The sequence below is a fragment of the Canis lupus genome, chromosome 4 (genome assembly GCF_011100685.1).
Source record: "Canis lupus familiaris isolate Mischka breed German Shepherd chromosome 4, alternate assembly UU_Cfam_GSD_1.0, whole genome shotgun sequence".
In the NCBI taxonomy this organism is placed as follows: Eukaryota; Metazoa; Chordata; class Mammalia; order Carnivora; family Canidae; genus Canis; species Canis lupus.
Window position 1 is genome coordinate 51237841 of NC_049225.1, and position 23298 is coordinate 51261138.

The 23298-nt window shown below is 48.5% G+C and overlaps 1 protein-coding gene and 1 pseudogene across 3 annotated transcripts; one reads left to right on the forward strand and one right to left on the reverse strand.

Moving 5' to 3' along the window:
- Window positions 1–2218: 2218 nt before the first annotated feature.
- C1QTNF2 (C1q and TNF related 2) lies at window positions 2219–22765 on the forward strand. 3 transcript variants are annotated; one of them, XM_038534869.1, is made up of 3 exons: window positions 2219–2364; window positions 18263–18515; window positions 21987–22765. In XM_038534869.1, the coding sequence occupies exons 1-3, from the start codon at window positions 2356–2358 to the stop codon at window positions 22598–22600; spliced, it is 876 nt and encodes a 291-aa protein (XP_038390797.1). In that variant the 5' UTR covers window positions 2219–2355; the 3' UTR covers window positions 22601–22765. The 3 variants fall into 3 exon arrangements, with proteins under 3 accessions (XP_038390797.1, XP_038390796.1, XP_038390798.1); XM_038534868.1 differs by having other exon boundaries at window positions 2323–2475; XM_038534870.1 differs by lacking the exon at window positions 2219–2364 and adding an exon at window positions 2713–2854.
- Window positions 2755–6195, reverse strand: LOC100682764 (annotated as a pseudogene).
- Window positions 22766–23298: the final 533 nt, after the last annotated feature.

Consider the following 23298-nt stretch of genomic DNA (forward strand, 5'->3'; position numbering starts at 1 on the left):
AATCCTCCTCATTCCGTACACTTTGTATGTTTCCTATAGGACTTACTGCATTATGCCTCTTAGACCAATTTGTGTTCTCATTCATTTTCCGTGTAGACCAGAAGTTCACCTGCTAGTCCTCATATTGGTAATAGGTAACAAATGTTTGTGGACGGAATTAAAGAAAGAAACAAACTAGAGCGAGGAAATTCTGAGCCCCATTCTGTCTTGAAGCAGCTCCTGCAGCTCCTAGAACAGCCACTCACGAGTATTTGGGATTTCCTGCTACATGGAGCCATCACCACTGCAGGGACCCACACAACAAGACCCTAAGGACTCTGCTCAGCTTCAGGAGACCTAGGTTCCAGGTCTCCCCCAAAAGTTGGAAGAACATCCACTCCCATTCATTCACCCAGAAAACATATATTAAGTGCTTTTCAGGTGCCACTTCCCTGTACTCCTTTTCCATTTCCTGTACTTCTCTTTAACCATCTCCTTACCAACAAGAGCATGTCAGTGATTTCAAGCCTCTAGGGCAATGGAGTCCCATGAGTAACATGGAGATTCCTACTCTACCCTAGAACCCTTTAGATTGTGAACAGCATCCACACACATTGGAGGCAGAGTTCCCTTACCTTTTTCATTCCATATTTGGGAACTGACCAAGGTACCCAGAGGGAGTGGTAGACAGAGGTCCCCTTTCCAGCCATCTATGAATCAGCACACTAAACCCTACTTCACATCTTTCTTTCATGTTTAGAGCTTGCATCTCCCTTATACCCAGACAAGACTCAGTCCTCAGGGCTTGACCCAGGCATTCCCCTGAACACCCAGCTTCATACTTAGTGTTTACCTCTTCTGTAATACTCATTTCACTTGTAGCCACTTGTGTCATTCCCCACGAGACTCCAAGTTCCATCAAGACAGGCAACAAATTTATTTGGTTTACCTCCGTCTCCCCAGCACCTAGCTCAGGGGCTGACACATAACATGCTTATCAAATGTTTGTTGCATGAATAGCTGTTGAGGGAAGGGGTAACTGGGTGATGTGATGAGCACTTATATGCAACTGATGAATTGAAAACTACATCTGAAACTAACGATGTACAATATGTTGGCTAATTGTCTTTAAATTTTAAAAAAAGAACATCCGTTGAGCCCACTAACTTTCATCCTCAGATAATATTTACATAATAGTAGTAATAATACTCTACATAGTTCAGTGGTTTACCAAACACCTATATGGGTGAGTGTCCCAACTTTAGGGAGAAAGACAGTACAATAATATAATCATTACTCTCTCTACTTTCTTTACCACACAAAAATATGGTAAGTGACTTGTTTTAGGTGGTGGAACCAGCAGGGTTCAAATGCATATCTGCATTAAAATTCTGAATGTGGGCCATATATCATCTGCTAACCAGATGCTCTGGCAGTCAAGTAAAATACTGGTAGCTCATAGAAGAGAGGGGTAGAAAGAATAGGAAGAAGCTAAAGCCAGGCCTCTATGATTTTTCTTTCCTCTAGCCTCTGCTTTCAACCTAAACAGGATCATGCTGTCTGTTCCAAGATTCTCAGCAATTTGAGGCGGGGGCAGAGAGTTAGTGAAGCCAGCGAAGCCTTACCTTCTGGGAGGAGGGAAATGACCGCTGGGACCCCGGATCACTATTATGTATGTGCACACTCTGTATCTGGACAAAATCTACGCCAAGGCATATGTACATGTACCCAGAATAAGTCACTGCGCCAACAGGTGCCACACAGAAATCATGCACATACACACTGACATGTGGCTGTGCACACTTAGACACACAGTTAAACATGTACCGAACACGCAGCTATCCAGCCACTGTTGTGTACACCCAGCAAATGAAGTACACTTCACTTACACAGCGGGCTGCAATCTTGGACGTGTGCGTGTATATGTGCATACAGGGGCCCTGATGCACGTTTGGACATCTGCACTTACGAATGCACACACACACACACACACAAACATGCACACAGGATTCATAATCCCTCTCAAGTACATGCACATTCCATACACGGGAATGTACGCCGTTACCGCCGTCAGGTCCACATGCACCCTCTGATCCACAGCGAGATGCATGCTCACGCACAAGCAAAACAGACACATGCACAAATCCCCACCCCCTTGCAATCGCCGGGGGAGGGGGGGGGGACAGACGCTGTCGTGCCTGTAAGACACCGACGTGCATTCGCAGACCCCGGCGAGTCGTACACACCGAGACGCGCACGGACACACTCAAGCTGCCACCAGCGCTGAAGCCTTTCCCCAAGCCACGCGGACGGGAGAGCTCGGAGCAGCGGGCTGGCCCACGTGACCGGGAACGGAGCGCTCCCGCCCATGACGGGATGGGAAAAGTATGCCTGGGGCGGGCGCGGGCCGGGCGGCGGGAGGCTGCAGGGAGGCGGCGGCGGAGCTGCGCCGAGAGCTGGTGGTTGCGGAGGCGCCGGGACGCGGCGGAGCCCCGGGTGAGTGTCGCCGCGCGGCCGCCGCCGCCCCTCCCCACGCAGGTCCAGGGCGAGCGCAGGGGCCGGGAGGGCTCGGCGGTGCGGGCGCCCAGGCGGTGCACGGGCAAGGCCGCGCGCCACCTCCCCGCTGCAGGCCCGCAGCCCCGGGCTGGCCGCTCCCGCCTCCGAACACGGGTCGGCACGCCGGGGGCGCTCGCTGTGCGCGAAGCGGAGGGCCTGCTGATGCTACGCCTCGACCGCTCAGCGAGCGCCGGGCTGTTTCGTTTCCATGACGACCGGTTATGCCCCATCTGCCAAAGAGGAACCGGGTTCAGAGACGTTTAACCACTTGCTCCGGCTTGCACCGCTGGTAACCGGCGGTAAAGGGACCTGATCCCTGGTAAGTCCGAGTCCAGTACCGGAGCTGACAATTACAGCTGTATGTACGGAGTGCGTGATCTCGTGGACTCCTCCCAGCGCTTCTTTAATTGAATGTATTGTGTAGACCTGCAAAACTGAGCTCAGAAGGTGTCAAGCGGCAAGCTGAGATTTGCACCCGATTCTTTACAACTCTCTTCCCCCAAACTACTTGTCTCTAAGCCTTGCCTTAGTTACTTTGTTCATATTTCCCCAAGCCCTCTGCTGTGGTGCTGTTCCCAGACTGTATCTCTCAGCTGAAAGATCGCAGTGCCCCCACCCCCCCCAACCCCCCCCCGTGGTCTCTCAGTCCTGGTTGCACAACCTCCACACTATCCTCCTCTGCTACCTGGTACCCTTCGAAATCTCAAGACCCCCTTGGACCCACCCTCTCCCAGGGACCCTGTGTTCCTGCCCCCAGGAACTGAACCAGCAGCGGTAGCAACAACATCCCGTATATGTCAACCCAAGGCTGATGCTCAGCTAGCAGTGTTCTAAGTCGGCTCCCTCCCCTCCTCCCATCCTGCCCCTCTTCCCCATCTACACCATTCTCTTCTGATTTATTCTGTTATCTGGTAATTGTGTCCATTAAGCCCACTTTCCACTGCCAACTCCTCAGACCCCCTGCTAGAACATCACCACTACCCTTCATTCTGACACATCAAGTGCACCGCAGAGTTGGCTTCTTCCCGAATGTCTGACTTCTCCCCATCCCCTAGCAGGGACACCGACTTTGCGAGTCTTCTAATACTTAAAGCTTAAGGTCATCTTTTGTTTTAAATGGTGTAAAACTAACAGTGCTCATCATAAGAAATTCAGACCATACGAAAAGGGAGAAAGTACAAAGTAAAATCCCTCACACCATTCCTAATTCTGAGAGGAATTACTCATTTACCAAGAAGTGTTCTTTCAGAAATTATATATGTGTCCGTGTGTATGTGTCCTTTTATTAAGTCAAAGAGAATCATACTTTACATTCCATACCATAGCATGCCTTTTTCACTTTGTGTATCTTTCCATCTGCATGTCTGGACTTACTTTGTTCTCACAACAGTGTCATTGTGTGTCATTGTACGAGTAAATCAGGATTTCTTTCATAAGTCTGGGGTCATCTCTGAAGCTCTTCTGACTCCATCAAATAGTCAGCAAGTTCCCCCCAGGAAGTGACTGCTTTCTCTGCAAATCCCCCTCTTCTTCCCTATCCTGCTATTCCTCATCAGCCGATTGGATACAGGGGACTGAATCTTCTTTCCTAAGGCGCCAGTCTCTAGTGCTCTCTGCTCCCGAATGTTCAGCATAGGCTAACCGAGTCCATGTGCACATTCACAGCTAGCCTCACCCATCCTTCCAGTCAGAGGCTTGCCAACCGGCCTCTGCCTCCATGAGATGAACTGCAGAAAGCTGATTTCAGTTCAAATTCTGTTTTACATTTACTTTTGAAAGGAATTCTATGCCAAATCTTTTTTGAAGGAAATAAGCTTCCTTGAATTTGTGCATTGCTGTGAATGGCTTCCCTCTAGAACACACATACACAGAGCTGCCCTGTAAGTCAAGGCTTTATGTTCATGGGTCCTATGCCCAAGCACGTGGCAGAGGGACAGGAGCCCTGGGCCCTGAGTCAGCAGCAGGCCTGCGTCCCCTCCCAGCTTGGACCTGGTAAAAAATGAGTTCACTCCTCTGAGCCCTGTTTTCTCTTCTGCCAAGTGAGGATGATAGTATCAGCCTTACAGAACTGCGAGGCAGAGCAAAAGGGGAAAATGCACATCAAAGCTTTGAAGTAAGAATGCACAACATACGTGGAGAACACCCTTTCCCTCCAGGTCAGGGGGTGCCCAGTCAGATGCTAATACAGGCTGTGTGGAGCACATCAGCAAGCAGAATGCATGCCATCTGGGAGTGGTAAGTGCTGTGGACATTGGGGAATGTGGTCCTGTGCAGTTGTCTGCTAGGGTGGCCATATCAAAATACCACAGACTACTGATGTAAACAACAGAAAGTTATCTCTCAGAGTTCCAGAGACTAGAAGTCAACCATTAAGGTGATGACAGGTTTAGTTCCTTCTGAGGCCTCTCTCCCTGGCTTGCAGATGGCCACCTTCTGGCTATGGCCTCACATGGTCAGCCCTCTGTGTCTTGTGTCCTAATCTCCTCTTTATAAGGATGCCAGGTATAGTGGATTAGGGCCCAATCATGTGACTTTACTTTCTTTTACCTCTTTATATTTTTTAAGATTTTATTTATTTATTCATGAGAGACACAGGGGGTGGGGGCAGAGACACAGGCCGAGGGAGAAGCAGGCTCCATGCAGGGAGCCTGACATGGGACTCCATCCCAGGTCTCCAGGATCAGGCCCTGGACTGAAGGCGGCGCTAAACCGCTGAGCCACCCGGGCTGCCCTCTTTTACCTCTTTAAAGGCCCAACCTCCTAAATCTAGCCCCATTCTGAGGTTCTGGGGGATTAGGATTTCAACATAAGAATTTGGGGGAACACATTTCAGCCCATAACACTGCATCTTGAGGGGCAGCCAATTGGTGCCCTTCCAAATGTTGCCAAATCTACAGATTCCCAAGAATACCCAAAGATCTTGATTTTTGGTGTTTTTTTTTTTTTTTTTTCCAGCAACCTTTTATTAATCTGCTTAAAAGAGCTGAAGCTCTTAGGTTTATGGTGACGACTTTTGAACTTCTTTGATGAGCCCAACGGCTTCTCCCAATGCTTGAAGACCTGCTCAGGGTCCACCTCCATCTCTTCTCTGGCCCCAGGGCCCTTCTGTCTGGGGCACCTTGGCTTCTCACCCTCCTCCTCTGCCAGAGTCATCGGTGCTATCCCCATGCTCAGTCCCTCCCAGATCGTTTCTGGTAAACAACTCGAGTGGGTACAGATCTGTCATGCTGTCGTCACTGCCACTCGCAGCTGTGCCATCTTTGTTGGAAGCAGGTTCCCAGGAGGCTTCTCTTGGGGGAGGTAGCCGGTGCTGTCCAACTGGTCTTCCCTCCTCCTCCTTTTGTGCAGGAGGCAGGCAGGCACGCACTCCACATACTGCTTCTGACACCGTATTCACGCACAGATCTCTGGCACCGCTGGCTCTGGGTAAGCCTCAGCACATGCTCTGGGGACTTGCTGAGGCACTGCAGGGTGAGTTTGCAGAACAGCTGACGTGGGTTCTTGGTGCTGGGAACAGTGTGCAGCTCAAACTCCAAACTTCACGTAGTCGAAGGCAGGAGAGGCATGGACTAGTCACTGGTATTTCTAGCCGTGGGTGTAGACCTGGAACTCAGGCAGAAGGTAGGGCAAGCTCGTGGCTGGTGGCTGGCAGGAGCGCATTTCACCTTGCAGGAGCACTCAGGTGCTTGTGCCTGGACTCTTGGTTTTAACATAAAATCTCCCATGTCTTACACTGGCAACAATTTCAAATTAAAAACAACCATAAAAGTGTGGTGCAGTCTGTAGTTTTCACCAGGTCAGGCCATGAATAATCCAGTCAGGTCTAGATTTTCATTTCCTCAGTGGCAGGGCCATCCTCCCTAGCTTTTCAGTCCCTCTCTCAACCAGAGGTCCTTGCACATCGCAATTTCAATAAAGAGCTGGTTACTAAATACATAAAGTCAAATTTTACAACTTCTTTTACTGTAGGACACACATGTAGAAATCCTGCACCTTTGCATTTATATCTTGCTGTTAGATTGTATCAGCTGTTTTAACTGCCTTCGAGCTGTTTACCCTGAAGCTCACAACTGTTCAGCTCACCTTTCTCACATTTTACAGATGAGGAAACAGCAGACCCAGGTCTACTCATTTAACCTTCTCCTGTTATACTGTTATTTCCTATCTCACATTGTTTTTATATATTATCACATCAGAATAACACTACTATTACCGAGTGCTTACCGGTGCCTGATGACTGCATTATTTCATTTAATATTCACAATTATTCTATAAGGGAGTTATAAGCAATTTAATTACTCAGGGAGACAGTCCTAAAGACCTCAAATAATTCAAACTTCGCCTGCTGAAGGATGGCAGGTATTTCTGCTCATCTAGTAGAATAGTGTTGTCACGTGCAAGCACAGTTTATAATTCATAAGTCGCACTGCCTTGCCAGGTCCTTGACAAACTTTCAATTTGGGGATTTTGAGTCATTTCAGATTTCACACATGAAGTGAAACAAAAAATGTTTTTCTATCATGCTATTTCAAATTCAGATGATTGAAACAAGGCCATGTATGGCTTTTTCCATTTCATAGATAAGGAAACTGAGGCCCAGAGGGGTTCAGTATCAGAGGTTGGACATCTCTGAGACTGACTCTGTGCTCCTTGAAGGCCAGCCCTCTGTCCGATCTTCTGAGTTGCCCTGAATGCCTCTCAGGGCCTGACTGGAATGACTCCGTGGAGAGCAGCAGTTGAGAAGTCAAGGCAAACTTAACCTTTCTCCCCAGCCCTTCAGAGTTCAGAAGTTGCTCCTCTCCCTCAGCTCCCTGGATCTTCAAGTGTGATCCCTTCTATACCATTCCAGGGGATCATCTAGCCTCAAAATTTCCTTCTCTTGCCTCCTGTGTGGCCCTGGATGCTCTTTGGAGAGACAGCCTGTTTCAAAGAGAAAGGAGGTTCAAAGCTTGCTTTCCCTCCTGGCCACCCTGGTGTGCCAGGCTGGACCCTCAGTATATACCCAGACCATGTGCCCTATGAGAGTAGCTGCCACATCTTTACATCTCCAGAACACCAGAGTCTGGCCTCAGAGGCAATAAGTGGTGCCACTTGTGGGTATCCACATGCCAAGCCATGGTACCAACCACATGATGTCCCATTTGGGCCCCTATCACTTGCTGAGCTAAGTACTGTCCCATTGATTCACCTGTCTTTGTATTATGGAGCATGAACACACCACATAGCTCAGCGGTGTGGGGCCGAGGCAGACACCCCATCCTTCTCTCAGGATGCAATGCCAGTGCAAGAGCAAGGGCCAACCCTCCTCTCTTTTGGTGGCAACTCACAGAAACACAACACAAACTAGTTTAAATGAAAATGGAGCAATAGAAGAAGGCAGCGGCCTCTGCCTGAAATGCACAGGACTCTGAGATCAGGACTGTTTCTCGTGAGTTCAGCTGCAGATGGTGACAATTAGAATTTTAAACTAGGTCTTAATTTCTGTATCATGCTTTACTTTCAACATCCGTTATCCTGTTTGATCTTTGGGGGGACAAGAAATCATACCGTAATAATACCTAGTGCTTGTGTACCCCCACCATATGTCACACTTCGTCTAGGGACATTATATCCTCATAGCAACCTTCTAAGGTAGGTAGTATTATTATCATCCCCATGTTGGAGAGGACAAGGCTGGGGGAGATAGAATAAGTAATTTGTCAAAGTTCCCACAGGTAGTTCAGCTAGTTCAGCTCAAGCAGATATGTTTAGAGCTAATACAGTAGCCACCACGTGGCTCTTGAGCCCTTGAAATGTGACCAGTCTGAATGCAGATGTGATGCAAGTGTAAAACAAACACTGGGTTTCGAACACCTAGTGCTGATTGACGAATGTGAAATGCCTCACTAATCATTTTTACATTAATTGCATGTTGAAATGATATTTGAGATCTATTAGGCTACATAACATTAACATTAATCTCACTGCATTTTACCTTTTTAACATGGCAATGAGACCCATTGTGAATGGTGGCCACACATCATAGTCTTACTGGGTAGCACTGCTCAAACACGCTCCCCAGCACTCTGGTCTGCCACTTGGAGGCTGGCCCTCAGGACAAGCTGGATACAGGGCTCTGAACTCAGGCCTCCTTCCCTCCCTTCACATCTGGCACATCAGCTGCATTCTTCTGGCTCACTGCCGCCCTTGGTCGCCCTGGGGGAAAACAGCTGTGGGCAGCTCCAAAGCTGGATGGCTTTGTGCTCTCCTTACACAGGCAACTGAGATCCAACATGAAGCAGCCCACGGTCCTGGGGTGGGGGGGCCCATGTCCACCCCATCACATCGCATGCTGTGTTTGTCGGTTGGTCGGTGGATCAGTGGGTCGGGGTTTGGGTGTACAGAACAGAAGGTATGGCTCAGTGGCCGCCAGGCTGACTTCCAGCGCGCTCTCAGGAGTGCCTGCTGACACAAACCCTGTGAGATCCTGGCTCGTGGGATCTCACTGGGTCACTCTTTGTCCTTGGACCTCTTTTCTCTACACCCAGCCAGAAGCAGAGTGAGCTTCTGCACACAGCAGATCGAATGGTTTCTGGGGCCTCTTGGCAAGTGCGCCCATGCCTTTGAATCTTCGGTATTAGACTGGTTGCTGGAGTGTTTCCAAATTCCAGGAAGGGGACTTGTCTGTTGAGCACTGTGTGAGGAGCTCTCGCCAAGCCCCCTCCTCTAGGCGGTCTGTCAGCTTTTCAAGGAAGCTGGAAAGGGCTGTTTCCAGTTTGCTTCCTGGAATTCAAGGAGGGCATGGAGTGTTTTTCATTATGGAATTCTCACTCCCATCAAAGGGGATTTTCAGAAAGCCTCATCTGCAAGCAAGCCCCACCCCATTCCAGCCACCAGCCTTTCCCCTTTAACTCCAAATCCTTGGAGAATTGCTGGCTGTGTCCAATTCAGGTATCTCCACCACCACCCAGAACTCTAGGAGCCTCCCCAGACACTCTAGAAGCTCCTGCTGGGAGGTCAGGACTGCTTGCTGTTAGTTCTGGGGCAGGTGGTGGCAATTACAATTTTCAGCAAGGCTTGAACTTTTGTATCCTGTTTGCTCTCAGCCTCAGTTATCTTGTTTGATTCCCTGTAAGGCAGATGGAGTGAGTGTTACCATCTCCATTTTATAGATGAGGAAATGGAAGCAGGAATAAGAGGAAATGACTTTCCCCCAGTCACATAACCACTCACTGGGTTTTGAACCAGTGAGTCACAAAACTAGGGCTGGGACTCCCATCTTCCAATCCAAGACCAGTCATCTCACTGCGTTTCCCTCATGGACCGAGTGTGGCTTTGTCATCCGCACAGAGTAAATGAAAAGTTTGGATCCTGTTACCCTTTTATTAAAAGGAGTGTCTCCTTCCTGGCTGTGGAAGCACTGTGAGCTGAGCACTTCCTATGTGCGGGGTGGGTACTGTGGGAGGCTCTGGTGACATAATGAAGAGCAAGACAGGCAGGCAGGCACTCACTTTCCAGGACCTTCCATGCCACAGAGAGGATGCCGTTAGTGGGTTGAGAAACCAATACACACATAATCACAACTTGATTGAGTGCTGACTTTAGGCCAGGTGACCAGGTATTTCTCTCCAAGGACACAGTGGTCATCTGAGCCCTGAAGGCTGAGGCAGGCAATGGTCTGTGGGCCTCACAGGGAGAAGGTGGGGCTCCGGGGCCTTTTAGGTAGAGTTCTCTTCAGCTGCTGGGCGGTCACCGAGTCACACATTGGACTCGAAGCTTTGAGTACATTATCTCATTGTTCCTACAGAAACTCTGTGAGGTGGGTATATTATTGTTTCCATTAGATGAGGAAATGAAGTGGGTGGGTTTCCCATGCCTCTTAATCACAGAGTTAAAACACCAGCCCTCCCTGTCAGCATGTCATAGCCCGAGAACCAACTGCTCAGGTTCATTTAAGTATAATGTATATCTTCCAGTCTCCAAGGCAGGATGGCTCACAATCAGGCAGCCTGGCTGACGGCCCAGACAAGTGTCCCTGGAGTTTCTACCGGCAGACCACACTCAGCTGTAGTGAGCAAGACACCACTGTCCCCACTTCTGGTCCTTTTCACATCACAGTCTGAGCTGAGGATCCTTGGGAATGAGCCAGTGGCTGGTGTCTTGAGGGCCAAGGGCAGGAAGGAGGAGGAAGGCTCTTCTCCTCACAGCAGATTTCAGGCTGGGCCACTTTAGCTCCCAGTGTTTTCCTGGGACATGTGTATTTATGAATCATTAGCTACTTAACTAAGAGATGATAAGCCCAGGGATGGGGCAAATTAAAACCAGACTGAAGAACTTATCCAAGTTTAGTACCTCATGACTTCATTTTTGGGGTTTAACCAACTAACATCTTTTCCCCCTACGGCAGTAAGACTGTCATAAACCTTCTCATTCAACTCCCACCAGAAAGAATTTTTAAAGATTTATTTATTTGAGAGAAAGAGTACAAGTGCAAGTGGGGGATGGAATCAGTGGAGAGGGAGAGAATCCTCAAGCAGACTCCCTGTTGTGCTCCACCCCAGACCCTAGGATCATGACCTGAGCCAAAATCAAGAGCTGGACACTCAACCTTCTGAGCCACCCATGCCCCCCAAGAACTGAGATAGTTTTTAAAAAGGTGAGGAAAGACCAATACTTGGGTTTTTTCCCTCTGATCAGTTGAACAGATATTTATGGAGTACCTGCTATGTGTAAAATATTCTGCAAGCTCCATTCCTGGAGTGAGGGTGGGGGCCCCCTGCGCTCTAAGAGGTCAAAAGGAAGGGGGGATTAGAATTAGGTCTGGTTTGGGTTAGAAATACCATGAAAGGGAAAAAACTTTCTTTTGTGGGGAGATGACTTATTGGAGAAAACTTATTTGAATCCAAGGATTTCTTTTGGATTTAAGCCATTGCCCTGTTTTCTCCTTGCTCTGGATTTTCTTGAGGGCAGAGTGTGGGTCTCAATATAGTGAATACAGGTGCCATGTTTAAGGGCTAGAAAGACAGAGGAGCTGGGGTCCAAAGGGAGAGCTGTCAGAAAGGGCATGTCAGGGAAGGCCTTGGGGGAAGTGACATTTAAGCTGAAAGACAACGAATAAAGAGCCAGCTCGCCAGAGGGTGGGGCTCCTCTGCTGGCAGACTGGCGCTGGGCCTGAGGAGGTGGGCTGGGCGACGCTGGGGAGCTGGCGGCAGGGCGGTGGTGGCCGCAGGAGCCAGGCATCTAGGGCTTTGTGGGCCACGTCAGGGTTTCCGATGTTTGCTGCTGCAGCCAGCAACAGCTGGAGTAAGACCCTCCAGGAAGTGATGTAGCTGAGTTCTGTTTTTGAACAGTCCCTCTGGCTTTGCATGGGGAGTGTATGTGGGGGAGGGAGGAGGCTCCTGCTGGGTCTAAGCAGGGAATGAGCAGCTCGTGGTGGTGGTGGTGGGGGGGTGCTTTGGGGACCCTGGTCTTTTGGTTCAGCTCCTAGGAACACCCCATTAACCCTCCAAAGGCACTTGTGGAAGTCAGGGCCCAGGACCTGCTCCCTCCCCATCCCCAACCCATCCTCTTTGCTAAGCCAAGGGTGGGCCTCTCAAAAGATAGGTTTTCCTTAAGCATCGTTTTACTTAAGTATCCCAAGGGAGAAAAAGCATCATTTCTACATTTTCAAAGTCAGATATTATACATACACGTGTGTATGTGTGTGTGCTTGTAGGCATGCGTGTGTGTGTGTGTGTGTGCGCGTGCGTGTGCGTGTCTGTATAAATTGACATTAAAGAAATTTCTCTATTGTTGTGTGTGGCTTTGGCAAATGCTTCAAGGTCTCTTCTCTGATTCAGAATATTTAAGAGGAAAATCTAAGAAATGCTGACATAATGGAAAGCGTTTGGACATTAGGGTCAGCCAAACCCAAGTTCAAATATAACTTCTGTCTCAAATTTGTGTAAATATGAGCCGGTTAGCCTCTCTGAGCTTCAGTTTCCTCTTGTATAAAATAGGACAAATTAGCAGAAGGAGGGAGCAAGGTGTAGTGTATTAAGTGTAGCCTTCAGATCCCCTCACATGGATTTGAATATGGTCCCCGTGGCTCTAATTGTGTGACTTGAGGCGAGTCAGCTCACTTTTCAGCACCTGTTTCTTCCTCTGAAGAAATGGGATAGTAATTTTGCCACCTTCGCAGAATTCATTATAAACTTTAAATAAAATAATTCATATACAAAACATCATACAGTGCCTGGAACATTGTAGGCATCTAATAAACTCGGTTTGCCTCTGCCTCAGTTTCCCTGTCTGTAACTAAAGGGGCCAGTCTCTTGGGGTCCTCCCCAAGTATGCCATCCTAAATTTATTTATTTATTTTAAAGATTTTATTTATTTATTCATTAGAGACACAGACAGGCAGAGACATAGGCAGAGGGAGAAGCAGGCTCCATGCAGGAAGCTCCATGCGGGACTCAATCCCAGGACCACGGACCCTGGGGATCACGACCTGAGCCAAAGGCAGACACTCAACCACTGAGCCACCCAAGCATCCCTAAATTTATTTAAAGGACCCTGGAAGAGGTAACCTGTCCGGATCCCTTGGGGCGCTGGCTCCCCTCCAAGCACCTAGCTCCCAGTTTGTCTCCCCACCAGTGTAGAGAGTAGGCTGGGGGCCAGGCTCCAGAGGCAGGAGGGTGGGGGCACTGACTGGGAGCAGGAATATTTGGAGCCTTGTTTTTCTTGGAGGTGCCCTGGAGGCAAGGAGACTCTCTCCCTCCAGAATCTAGTCTCCCCGCCTTTATTTCCAAAACAGTTCCTGGCTGGGACTGCGGGAATAGCCAGGCTCCAGCTCTGAGAAATCCCTTCCCCTGTGCCTGTTCCCCAGCCCTGCCCCTCCACCCCGCCACTGGGCTGCTGGGGCCAGCTGTCCCTGAGCGGAATCCCCCGTGTCCAGCAGAGGCAGGGGGCCTGCGACCTCCTGGCCCTGGCGGGGCTTGTGTGGCTGAGAGGGAGCAGCAGAAGGGAGAAGGGGCCGTAAACCGAAGCAGATGCTCCCCGCTCGCCCGCGCGCATCCTGCTGTCTCTCCGTCCTGCCTTTCTTCATCTGGCTGTTTGCAGGACCTCATCTGGCTGGAAGACTCGCTCCCACCCGCTTCCTTCCTCCCTCTCCCTGGTCCAAAGCGTTCGCAGATTGCAACTTTTCAAACCATTTCAAACCTGCTTTGAGAATTCGGTTTCCCTTGTGGGCGCCCAGATGTATCCCAGCTCACAAGTAAACAGTGAGAGTTTTCCAGGACTCTTGTCAAGCAGACCAGGGAAGCAGATGGAGATGCCTGGGGGCAGGGAGAGTCTAGAGCATGATTCTCCAAAAGGGCATCATGCATCTGACACTTCCACCTCCTACCACCTCTCCTGTCACCGAGGCCAGCTGTGTTGAACACGTGTGACACCAGAGGCACACAGTTTTACCTCCTCTGTCCCCTCTGTAATGTCCCCTCCGGAGGGAGGCCCCCTCTGTCTGGCAGTCCACCCCCAGGGAATCCCATCTTCAATCTCCATTCAAAGGTGAGACTTCCTCCTATCCCCCCACCCCCCCACCCCCACGAAGATGTGAAGCTGGCAGGGCCATCTGCTCCCTTCCTCAGCTCACTCTTTCCAGGTGGAAGGAAGGGGAGGTAAAGGGACAGGCAGCAGGAGGGCTCTTCATGTTTCTTGGCGGGGATGGGGACTCCACTGCTCTACCTCTCTGGGCCTGGCAGACATGGACGCTACCCCTTCTGTGGGGGCCTTTAGCCCACTCCTTGGGGTTGCCCTGTGGACTCTGACTGTCACTGCCCTGAAGTGGGCCATGCACATTCTCTTTTTGCTTGCAAGTACAGACCTTGCCCTCAGCTTCAGGCTTCCAGGTGGCTAACGCTGCTGGGGGCCCCTTGCCTTCAGATCCCTCTGGCCCAGGCTGGCTCCCGCAGGGGAATGTCTGGTACCCTCCACCCCCCAAAGGAGGCGAGAAGGTAGTCAGTCCCCTTCCCATACTCTCTTTCAGCTTCCACCCAGCCAGTCTCTCAGCTTTCTCACACAGGCCTCAGTGGTGTGGCCACTCTCCCTCCCTGTCCCAGTGACACAGGTCACATTTTAAAATCCTTGGTCTGACATGAGTGCCAAGAGTTGTAGAAAGGGCCCTCAAACTGTTCATTCGTCAATTCTGTGCTCTGGCCTGACCGCTCCATTTAGCAGCAGCCTCTCATGAGTCCTGATGCCCAAGCGGGGGAGGTGGGGGTTACTTTAAGCATGGGTGTGCACTGTACAGATAGATACCAGTGCTCTTGGTTAAAAAGGGATACTAGAAAGGGCTAGGGAGGCATTAAAGATACACTATCACCAAATTGAAATTTTTTTCTTGACCTAATCAGGATTAAAGAAATTGAAGAGATAGGGATCCCTGGGTGGCGCAGCGGTTTGGTGCCTGCCTTTGGCCCAGGGCGCGATTCTGGAGACCCGGGATCGAATCCCACGTCAGGCTCCTGGTGCATGGAGCCTGCTTCTCCCTCTGCCTGTGTCTCTGCCTCTCTCTCTCTCTCTGTGACTATCATAAATAAATAAATAAATAAATAAAAGAAATTGAAGAGATAATAATTTTGTTACTATATGATGCAATGATATTGAAAATAGCAACTGGTATGAGGCCACCTCTACCTGGCCAGGGGCACCTCCATGACACTTATCTAGAGAAACCATTTAAGGTCCAGAGAAGGTGAGCCTTGGAGCCAGAACCAGAACAGGCCCCCAAGTCTGGGGTGGTGCTGTGCTGTGTGGTCTTCTCTCCTCTCCCTGGCAGGAGAGGCCTGATTTTCTCTCTCCTTCATCTGTTCCCAGGGTCAAAGATCCTGGAGGGGCCCAAAGGGGAGGTAGAGTCAGCCTATTTCCAGAGGCAGCCTGCACTGTGGACAGGCTTCTAGGACCAAGGCAAAACCAGGTCTGAAGGAAAGCGAGGTATGGACCCAGGAGGAAAGCACAGGCCCCAGGACCCAGGCCTGCCCACACCTGTTGCTTGAAGGTTCTGGTTAGGTAGCCCAAGGCCACATAGGCACAGTGGAGCCAGAAAGGGTTACATACCTGCAAAAGGGCAGGCTGAGGTCTGAAAGGCCCAGCATCAGAGATAAGAGACCTTAGAGACCATCTAGTCTCATGGGTCTCAGAGTGGGTGCCTGAACCAGCAGCAGCAGCAGCCCTTGGAAACTCACTAATAATACTGAATCATAAACCCTGGGGGTGAGGCCCTGGCCATCTGGGTTTGAATGAGCCCTCCAGGTGAGTGTGATCCACGCTGAAGTGTGGGAGCCACTGACCTAGACCAAACCCCTTATTGTTCAGGTGGGGAAACTGAGGCTCAGAGAAGGGAAAGAGCTTGCCTAAGTTCACGAAGCAAGCTATAGGGGAGCCTGGGGACCTTCCGTCCATGAAATACCTGCCTTCAGCTCAGGTCATGGTTCCAGGATCCTGCTCAGCGGGAAGTCTGCTTCTCCCCCTCCCTCTGCCTCTGGCCCCCACTCGTGCGCTTGCTCTCTCTCAAATAAAGAAATAAAATCTTAAAAACAAAAAATAAAAGGCAAAGCAAGCTACACTTTGGAGTTCACCCCCCATGGCAAGAAATCATGCCTGGAAATTTTCATTCTTGGGAGAAAGGCTGTTAATTGCAGAGTGACTGAGCTGATTTGTTGAGAGATCTTGATCAAGTTGCTTATTCCTGCTCTGGACCTCAGTGTCTGCATCTTTACAGCTAGAGGCTAGGAGTACATCATCTCGGGGCACCTGGGTGCCTCAGCCAATTAAACGTCCAACTCGGTTTTTGCTCCAGTCATGATCTCATGGGTGTTGGGATCAAGCCCATGTCAGGCTCCATGCTCAGCAGAGAGTCTGCTTAAGATCCTCTCCCTCTGTCCCTCCCCCCACTCTCTCTCTGTCTCTCTTATAAATAAATTAAAAAAAAAAAAAAGAAGTGCATCATCTCTGAGCATACAATACTCTCTCTGGTCTCTGGTGATCATGCTGTTGCTGCCAGCAGCCTTAAGGACACAGTGTAAAATAAACTATATTGAAACTTGCAACATTTCTAAAAAAAAAATTACTCCCCAGACTACTTTCCAGGAAGCTATCACAGGATATGTGCCACCCAACTGAAGGCTTAAAAAACATTTTTTAAAGTAAACAAATAGAGAAATACATGGGATTTATAAAACAGGAGATGTAACACAGGGGAGAGGTGAAGACAACCACTACAGTGATCATAAAGGAGAATCTAGGATGGCAACCGTTTAGCACATATAAGGATCAGAACAGGAGGTGGGGGGTGCTCCAAGGCTTCTATCTTCAGGAAAATAAATGGATCAAATTATCTGATATATTTGATACTGTAGAAAATAGTGACATAGGGAACTAGGCACATGAAAAAATAAATTATTATCTCCAGCAAGAAAAGAGTGTAATGAGAAAGGAAATATAATTATGGTGCAGTGCTTAGCTTAGTAGTAAACAATACTTATAATAATTCAGACAGTAAACTTTGATTTCATCAAAAATTATATTTTAAATACATAAGGAAGAGGAAATAGGAGCTAGGATGATAGAAGGGGGCTGATTTCTCATCGGTCAAATGATATTCAAAAGACAATGTCTAAAGGGGCACCTGGCTGGCTCAGTCAGTAGAGCATATGACTCTTGATCTCAGGGTTCAAGTCCCACATTGGGTATGGAGCCTAATAATTTTAAAAAAAATTTTGAGGGGTGCCTGGGTTGGTTGGTTAATAAGCATCTGCCTTCAGCTCAGGTCATGATCCTGGAATCCTAGGATCAAGTCCTGCATTGGGTTCCCTGCTCAGCGGGGAGCCTATTTCTCCTTCTCCCACTTCCCCTTCCCCCGCCTGTGCTCTCTCTTTCTCTTTCTATCTCTATCAAATAAATAAATAAATAAATAAATAAATAAATAAATAAATAAATAAATAAAATCTTAAAAAAAAAAAAGAGTATGCATTATAGCCTGCTCCAAAAGGACACAGATTCTGGACCTACCCGGTAGGGTTCAAACCCAAGCCCTGTCACCTGCTACTTGCATGAATTGAGCTTATTTTACACATTGCCAAGCCTCCACTACCTCACCTGTATCTGTCCGGCAAGGATGTTGTGAGTTTAATAATGTAAGGAAACTCAGCCCCTGCCTGGTACCCAGGAAGCACCTGGCAGGGAGGCTGCTGCTGTGGCCTGCCAGTGCTGCTCAGGTCTGGGGCACCTTGACTTAGAAATGAAGCCTCAGTTCTCACCTCGTGATGTGCTACCCTACATCCCCCTGAAGAAGAAGCATAGCTGCAAATCATCACCTACAATGCGAAATATTTCCGTCCTGTAACTTACTACTTGTGCCAAGTATTTGAGTGAAATCACAGCGTGTCTCCATCTCCAGCTCCTCCCAATTGGTGTGAGTGGGCCGTTAGGCCCTACCTCTGTTTCAGCTACTCTGAAGGACAGTGTGACAATGAGCGCCTCACCCACAAGACCTCTCCAAAGTATATTCTGGGTCAATAATTCATCCAAATATGTCCTCAAGATAGGATGACATCGTCTAGCTACTTGTATATGATATAGTAGAGAGCAAGAGAGAAATATAATTGAATTTCTCCTAGCAGTTTCCTCCTCCTCTGGTTGCCTTTCTGATGGACCGCCAGTCAGCTCAGTGACTGGACTCCCCTGCTCACAGCTCTTTTGCCTCCCACAGGTGACCACCATGATCCCTTGGGTACTCTTGGCCTGTGCCCTCCCTTGTGCGGCTGACCCACTGCTCGGAGCCTTCGCCCGCAGGGACTTCCAGAAGGGCTCTCCTCAACTTGTCTGCAGTCTACCTGGCCCCCAGGGCCCGCCCGGCCCCCCAGGAGCCCCAGGGCCCTCAGGAATGGTGGGAAGAATGGGATTTCCTGGAAAAGACGGCCAGGACGGCCAGGACGGGGACCGGGGGGACAGTGGAGAGGAAGGTAAGAGGCCCAGTACCTGCCCTTCCCATTCCTACCTGGGGTTGACATCCTTTAGCACAGAGGCAGTTGAGTTACAAAAACTAATATTAATTCTATTTCATTATAAATGAAATCGATGTCTCTTTAAAAAACAGAACAATGTATTCTCCTGAAAGGAACAGTAGGTATCAAATCTTGTGTTCCTTCCCCAGCTGCACCATTGATTTGCTGAGTTGCTTTAGGCAAGTTTCCTGATATATTATTCAGAACTCTTTTGGTTACAAGTGACAGAAACTCAATTTATAGCCCCGAATGGAATTTATTGGCTCATGCAGCTGGGAAGTTCAAGAGCTGAGTTTCAGCAAGGGCTGGGTCTAGGAGCGCAAATGTTGTCAAGGCTCTACTGCTTGTGTGTGTTAGCTTTGTTTTCACAAAGGCTGAAAGTTTTGAAATGGCTACCAGCGGGCTCAAGCTTATCTCCTCATGGCTTGATCCACAGGCAAATCTCAGGATGACTAGTCTTCCCAAATCACATATGTATCCTGGACAAATCTTTTTGACCACGAAGGTGAGGTACCACCATCTGCCAGGACTGGGTGGATCATGCGCCCACCCCTAGGTGTGTGAGTAGGTGGTGAGAGCAGTTGGTCACTGTGGTTGACAGCCTCATGGGGACCACTTGAAGTCATGAAGGGTGGTTCCCCAAAGGAGGAGATACCAGACAGGCAGCAAACAGATGGAATAGTCTCTACAGACTCTTTCAACCTTGATATTCCATATGTCTCAAAACCCTTGATGTCAGTAACATCCCCACTTGTATGTTCTAAGAGGTGGGGGAGTGGTAACAACTTTTAATGTTGACAAAGCACTTATGAGTATGTTGCTCAACTGGCCATCCATTCATCCTATGAAGAAGGTATTCTTACTATCCCCATGTTACAGATGAAAAAAACCAAGAGTCAAAGGGGGATTCTATTGAGAACAGCACATCATGGCTATAAGAACCTGAACTCTGGAAACAGACCTGGGTACCTGGTTTGGCAAATTAGTTAACCTCTCTCCATTCCCTAGGTGCTTCATCTCTACAGTAGAGATGATAATAGCACTTACCCCATAGGGGTGTGACAAAGATGAAATATGACCTGTGAAGCATCAGTCTCAAAGTAGACATACGATAAATGGTAGTCACCACTTAATTGATGTGCTAAGCTCATGTGACAGGAGTCAGGAGCTGACTCCAAACCCAGACCTTCTCCTACCACACCAAATTAGGTCCTCCAAAAGCACCTTCTTCCCCAAATAACTATATAAATAATGATGATGGCTTTGACTCAGGGAGGTCTCACAGTGTGTCAGGCACTGGCTGCTATGGTATCCCATTCCCTGACCCCACTGATAGCTTCATTCAGGGCCTGTGCTCCAAACAGGGCCCGACAGAGTTTCCCCTGACATTCATCTTATTGGTCCCAGAGGTGAGTGGGTATCTCTGCTATTGACTTTTTCTCCTGGATTAAGAGGTGTGAGGATGTAGGCTGGGAGCTGCTCTTGGCCATCTCTCCTGCCATGCAGTGAGTCTCTGCTGAGAATTAAGACAACACACCACGGAAGGCAGTGTTAAGAGATGTAGAGTCCTGACCTGTAAAGTTCAGCCACCCTGGGGCCAGTACCAACCACTCAACCACCTCCTCATGTACACATACAGATGCATCTCCATAAAGGTCTTGAAAAGTAAAATCAGGTTTTCCTGAAGTTTCTCAAAAAGGTATCAAGAAAGAGGTACACCACATTGCACATTGTTGAACTTCCTGAGAAGCTTCCTTATCTATTTGTCCTCCCTCAAAAACTCCAATGCGAAATGATCCAGTCTTTATTCCTCCTGAGGTCCTTTCTCCCACTATTAGAGCAATAAGTTTTGCTGAATTTCATTTTTTCATGGAACAGCTTTATGATCTTAGCTTAATTTTTCTCCATCTTTAAAATTTTTAATTGTGGGTGATACACAAATACATTCTCATTATGATATATTCAAACCATATAAATAAAGCAAGAGACGTCCTGAATTCCTACCTTCCTTATCGTCTCCTCACCTTCCCAGAGGTAACTACTATTAATTGGTTAGATGTGTATCCTTCCTCACCTTTTTCTACATAATTTACATACGTATATAGTAATACCAGACATTGCCAGGCACTTAAGAAATCTGCTCCTGAGAATGCTACTTGGGAATCAGTTTCCCAATTACTTAAAATAGGAAAAATTTAAATATATTACATATTAACTCAAAATTTTAAAACACAGCAAAATGCCTACATATATTCATGTAAGAAGCAAAGTGCCTTGTTAGAGTGTAAAATGCCTACAACATTACTTTCTGATCGCCCAGTTCATTTGGTAGTTAGCAAACGGTTGCCTTGTATACAGTAATGCCAGGATGTCTTTTGGCACCAGCAGCCTTCGGAAGCAGGCCCTTGACTGGCATTCAGCATGCTTTTCAAGTATCTACACCCAGTTCCGCTAGCCTACCAATTGTACCAATTGCACAATCGTGTTTGGATGTGACTCAAATCTTTACCCACATTTGTTTTTCTTTAAATGTTGTATTGAATTTAGGGAACATAAATAGACATGTTCTCTATATAATCACTGGCCTAAAATATTGTATTGAGAGAAATACACTTTATGAAATATGGGTATTAAAAACCGAGGGGCATTCTACAGGAAAACATTCCTTGGGGCATGTTCTGCAGCATGTGCCAACGATATTGGCGGAGTGTTTACTATGGCCCAGCCATTCTCCTGTGCACTTAACTGGTTAAAGAACTAGTTAGTGTTGTGGTTTCCTTTCAACAAAAAAGGTCCCGCCACCTGCTTTCTCCTCTTAACAGTATACTTTAGAGAAGTTTTCATATGTGCACATAAATCTGCCTCATTTTTCTGACTCCTGCATAGAGGTGCACAGTATGGGTAGACCATAATTTTTTAACCATTTCTCTTTAGATGGACATTTAGTTGTTCCTAGTTTTGCTCTTGTGAGCAATGCTGCTAAAACTCTTGCAGATGTGGACAGGGACCTGGTGCATTAGGCAGGGCTTTTACCAAGATCAACGTGCTGAAGTCAAGAGACTTCTTTCAGTTCTCTTGTCAACCCTTTACCAGCATAGCCCGTTGAAGGATTGGTCTGGCAGACAAACCAGAGTCTTCCCTAGAAGGCAGGAAAAGGGAAGGGGGTGAACTGTTCTGCGTTATTCTTTTCACTCCAATCCACAGTGGTCTTGGAAGGTAAGTATCACCATTCCCATTTTCCAGCTAAGATGGGGAGAAGTGCCCCGGGTTACACCATCAGGATGTGCACCCATTTCTGAGTGACTCCAAAACCTTCTTGCTCTTTCCATTACCCAAAGGCTCCTGCTCCAAGGATGGAAAGCCAAGGCCCACAGCATCTGCCTAGTTCTGTGAAGGCCCCCCCATAACACCAGCTGCTCTGTCTTCCAGGTCCACCTGGCCGGACAGGTAACCGGGGAAAGCCAGGACCAAAGGGCAAAGCCGGGGCCATTGGGCGGGCCGGCCCTCGCGGCCCCAAGGGGGTCAGTGGTGCCCCGGGGAAGCACGGCACACCAGGAAAGAAAGGGCCCAAGGGCAGGAAGGGGGAGCCGGGCCTCCCGGGCCCCTGCAGCTGCGGCAGTGGCCACGCCAAGTCTGCCTTCTCAGTGGCAGTGACCAAGAGCTACCCAAGGGAGAGGCTCCCCATCAAGTTTGACAAGATCCTGATGAACGAGGGCGGCCACTACAATGCATCCAGTGGCAAGTTCGTCTGCGGCGTGCCAGGGATCTACTACTTCACCTATGACATCACGTTGGCCAATAAGCACTTGGCCATCGGCCTGGTGCACAACGGCCAGTACCGCATCCGGACCTTCGATGCCAACACGGGCAACCATGATGTGGCCTCGGGCTCCACCATCCTGGCTCTGAAGCAGGGTGATGAGGTCTGGCTTCAGATCTTCTACTCAGAGCAGAATGGGCTTTTCTACGACCCTTACTGGACCGATAGCCTCTTCACAGGCTTCCTCATCTATGCTGACCAGGACAACCCTAATGAGGTGTAGACAGGCAGGTGTTGGGTCTCCAGGGAGGGAACAAGCTCCTGGACTTCCAGAACAAGACTCATCAACTCTCCGCTGGGTGGGAGTGGGAACTTCCAGCCCTGGACATTCCTCCTCTGCTCATTTTTCCCTCCATCATTAAATCCAAGCTTTTTTTATTCAACCTTTCATCTATCCATTCACTAATTTTATTTTATTTTATTTTTTTTAGTATCTACTACATGACAGGCACTGTGCTATGCTCTGGAAGGGGCCTCAATGAACAAGACAGAGGCTCTGTCCTTGTGGAGCTTACATTCTAGTAGGAGATATAACTTGCAAATAAACAATCAAAGAATATAATTATCGTGCCAGGATGGAGATGTACATGCCATGGTCAAGAATAATAGGAATTATTTATTGCTATAATAAGGAGACAAAGAAGAAGGTGAAATTTTTTTTTAGATTTCATCTTTTTTTAAGTTTACTTACATGAAGTCTACAAATCTTAAGTGGACAGCTCAGAGAATTTTTACACATGTACACAGCTGGTAACATCCATGTAGATCACAAGCAGAATATGTCCCCCTCCCTGACTCCCTGAGGCTCTCTTAAGTGCCCTCCCAGTGAGTACCAGAAAGAAGTTAGTTTTCAGCTAAGTCCTGACGTGGAAGACAGAGCAAGGCAAGAGTCTGGGGGAAGGGGTCCCCTGACAGAGGAGC

Coding starts and splice junctions, on each gene's coding strand:
- C1QTNF2 (XM_038534868.1), top strand. CDS start 2,356: ATGGGAAAAGTATGCCTGGGGCGGGCGCGGGCCGGGCGGCGGGAGGCT. Junction 2,476..18,262: donor GGGACGCGGCGGAGCCCCGG/GTGAGTGTCGCC, acceptor TGCCTCCCACAG/GTGACCACCATGATCCCTTG. Junction 18,516..21,986: donor GGGGGACAGTGGAGAGGAAG/GTAAGAGGCCCA, acceptor TCTGTCTTCCAG/GTCCACCTGGCCGGACAGGT.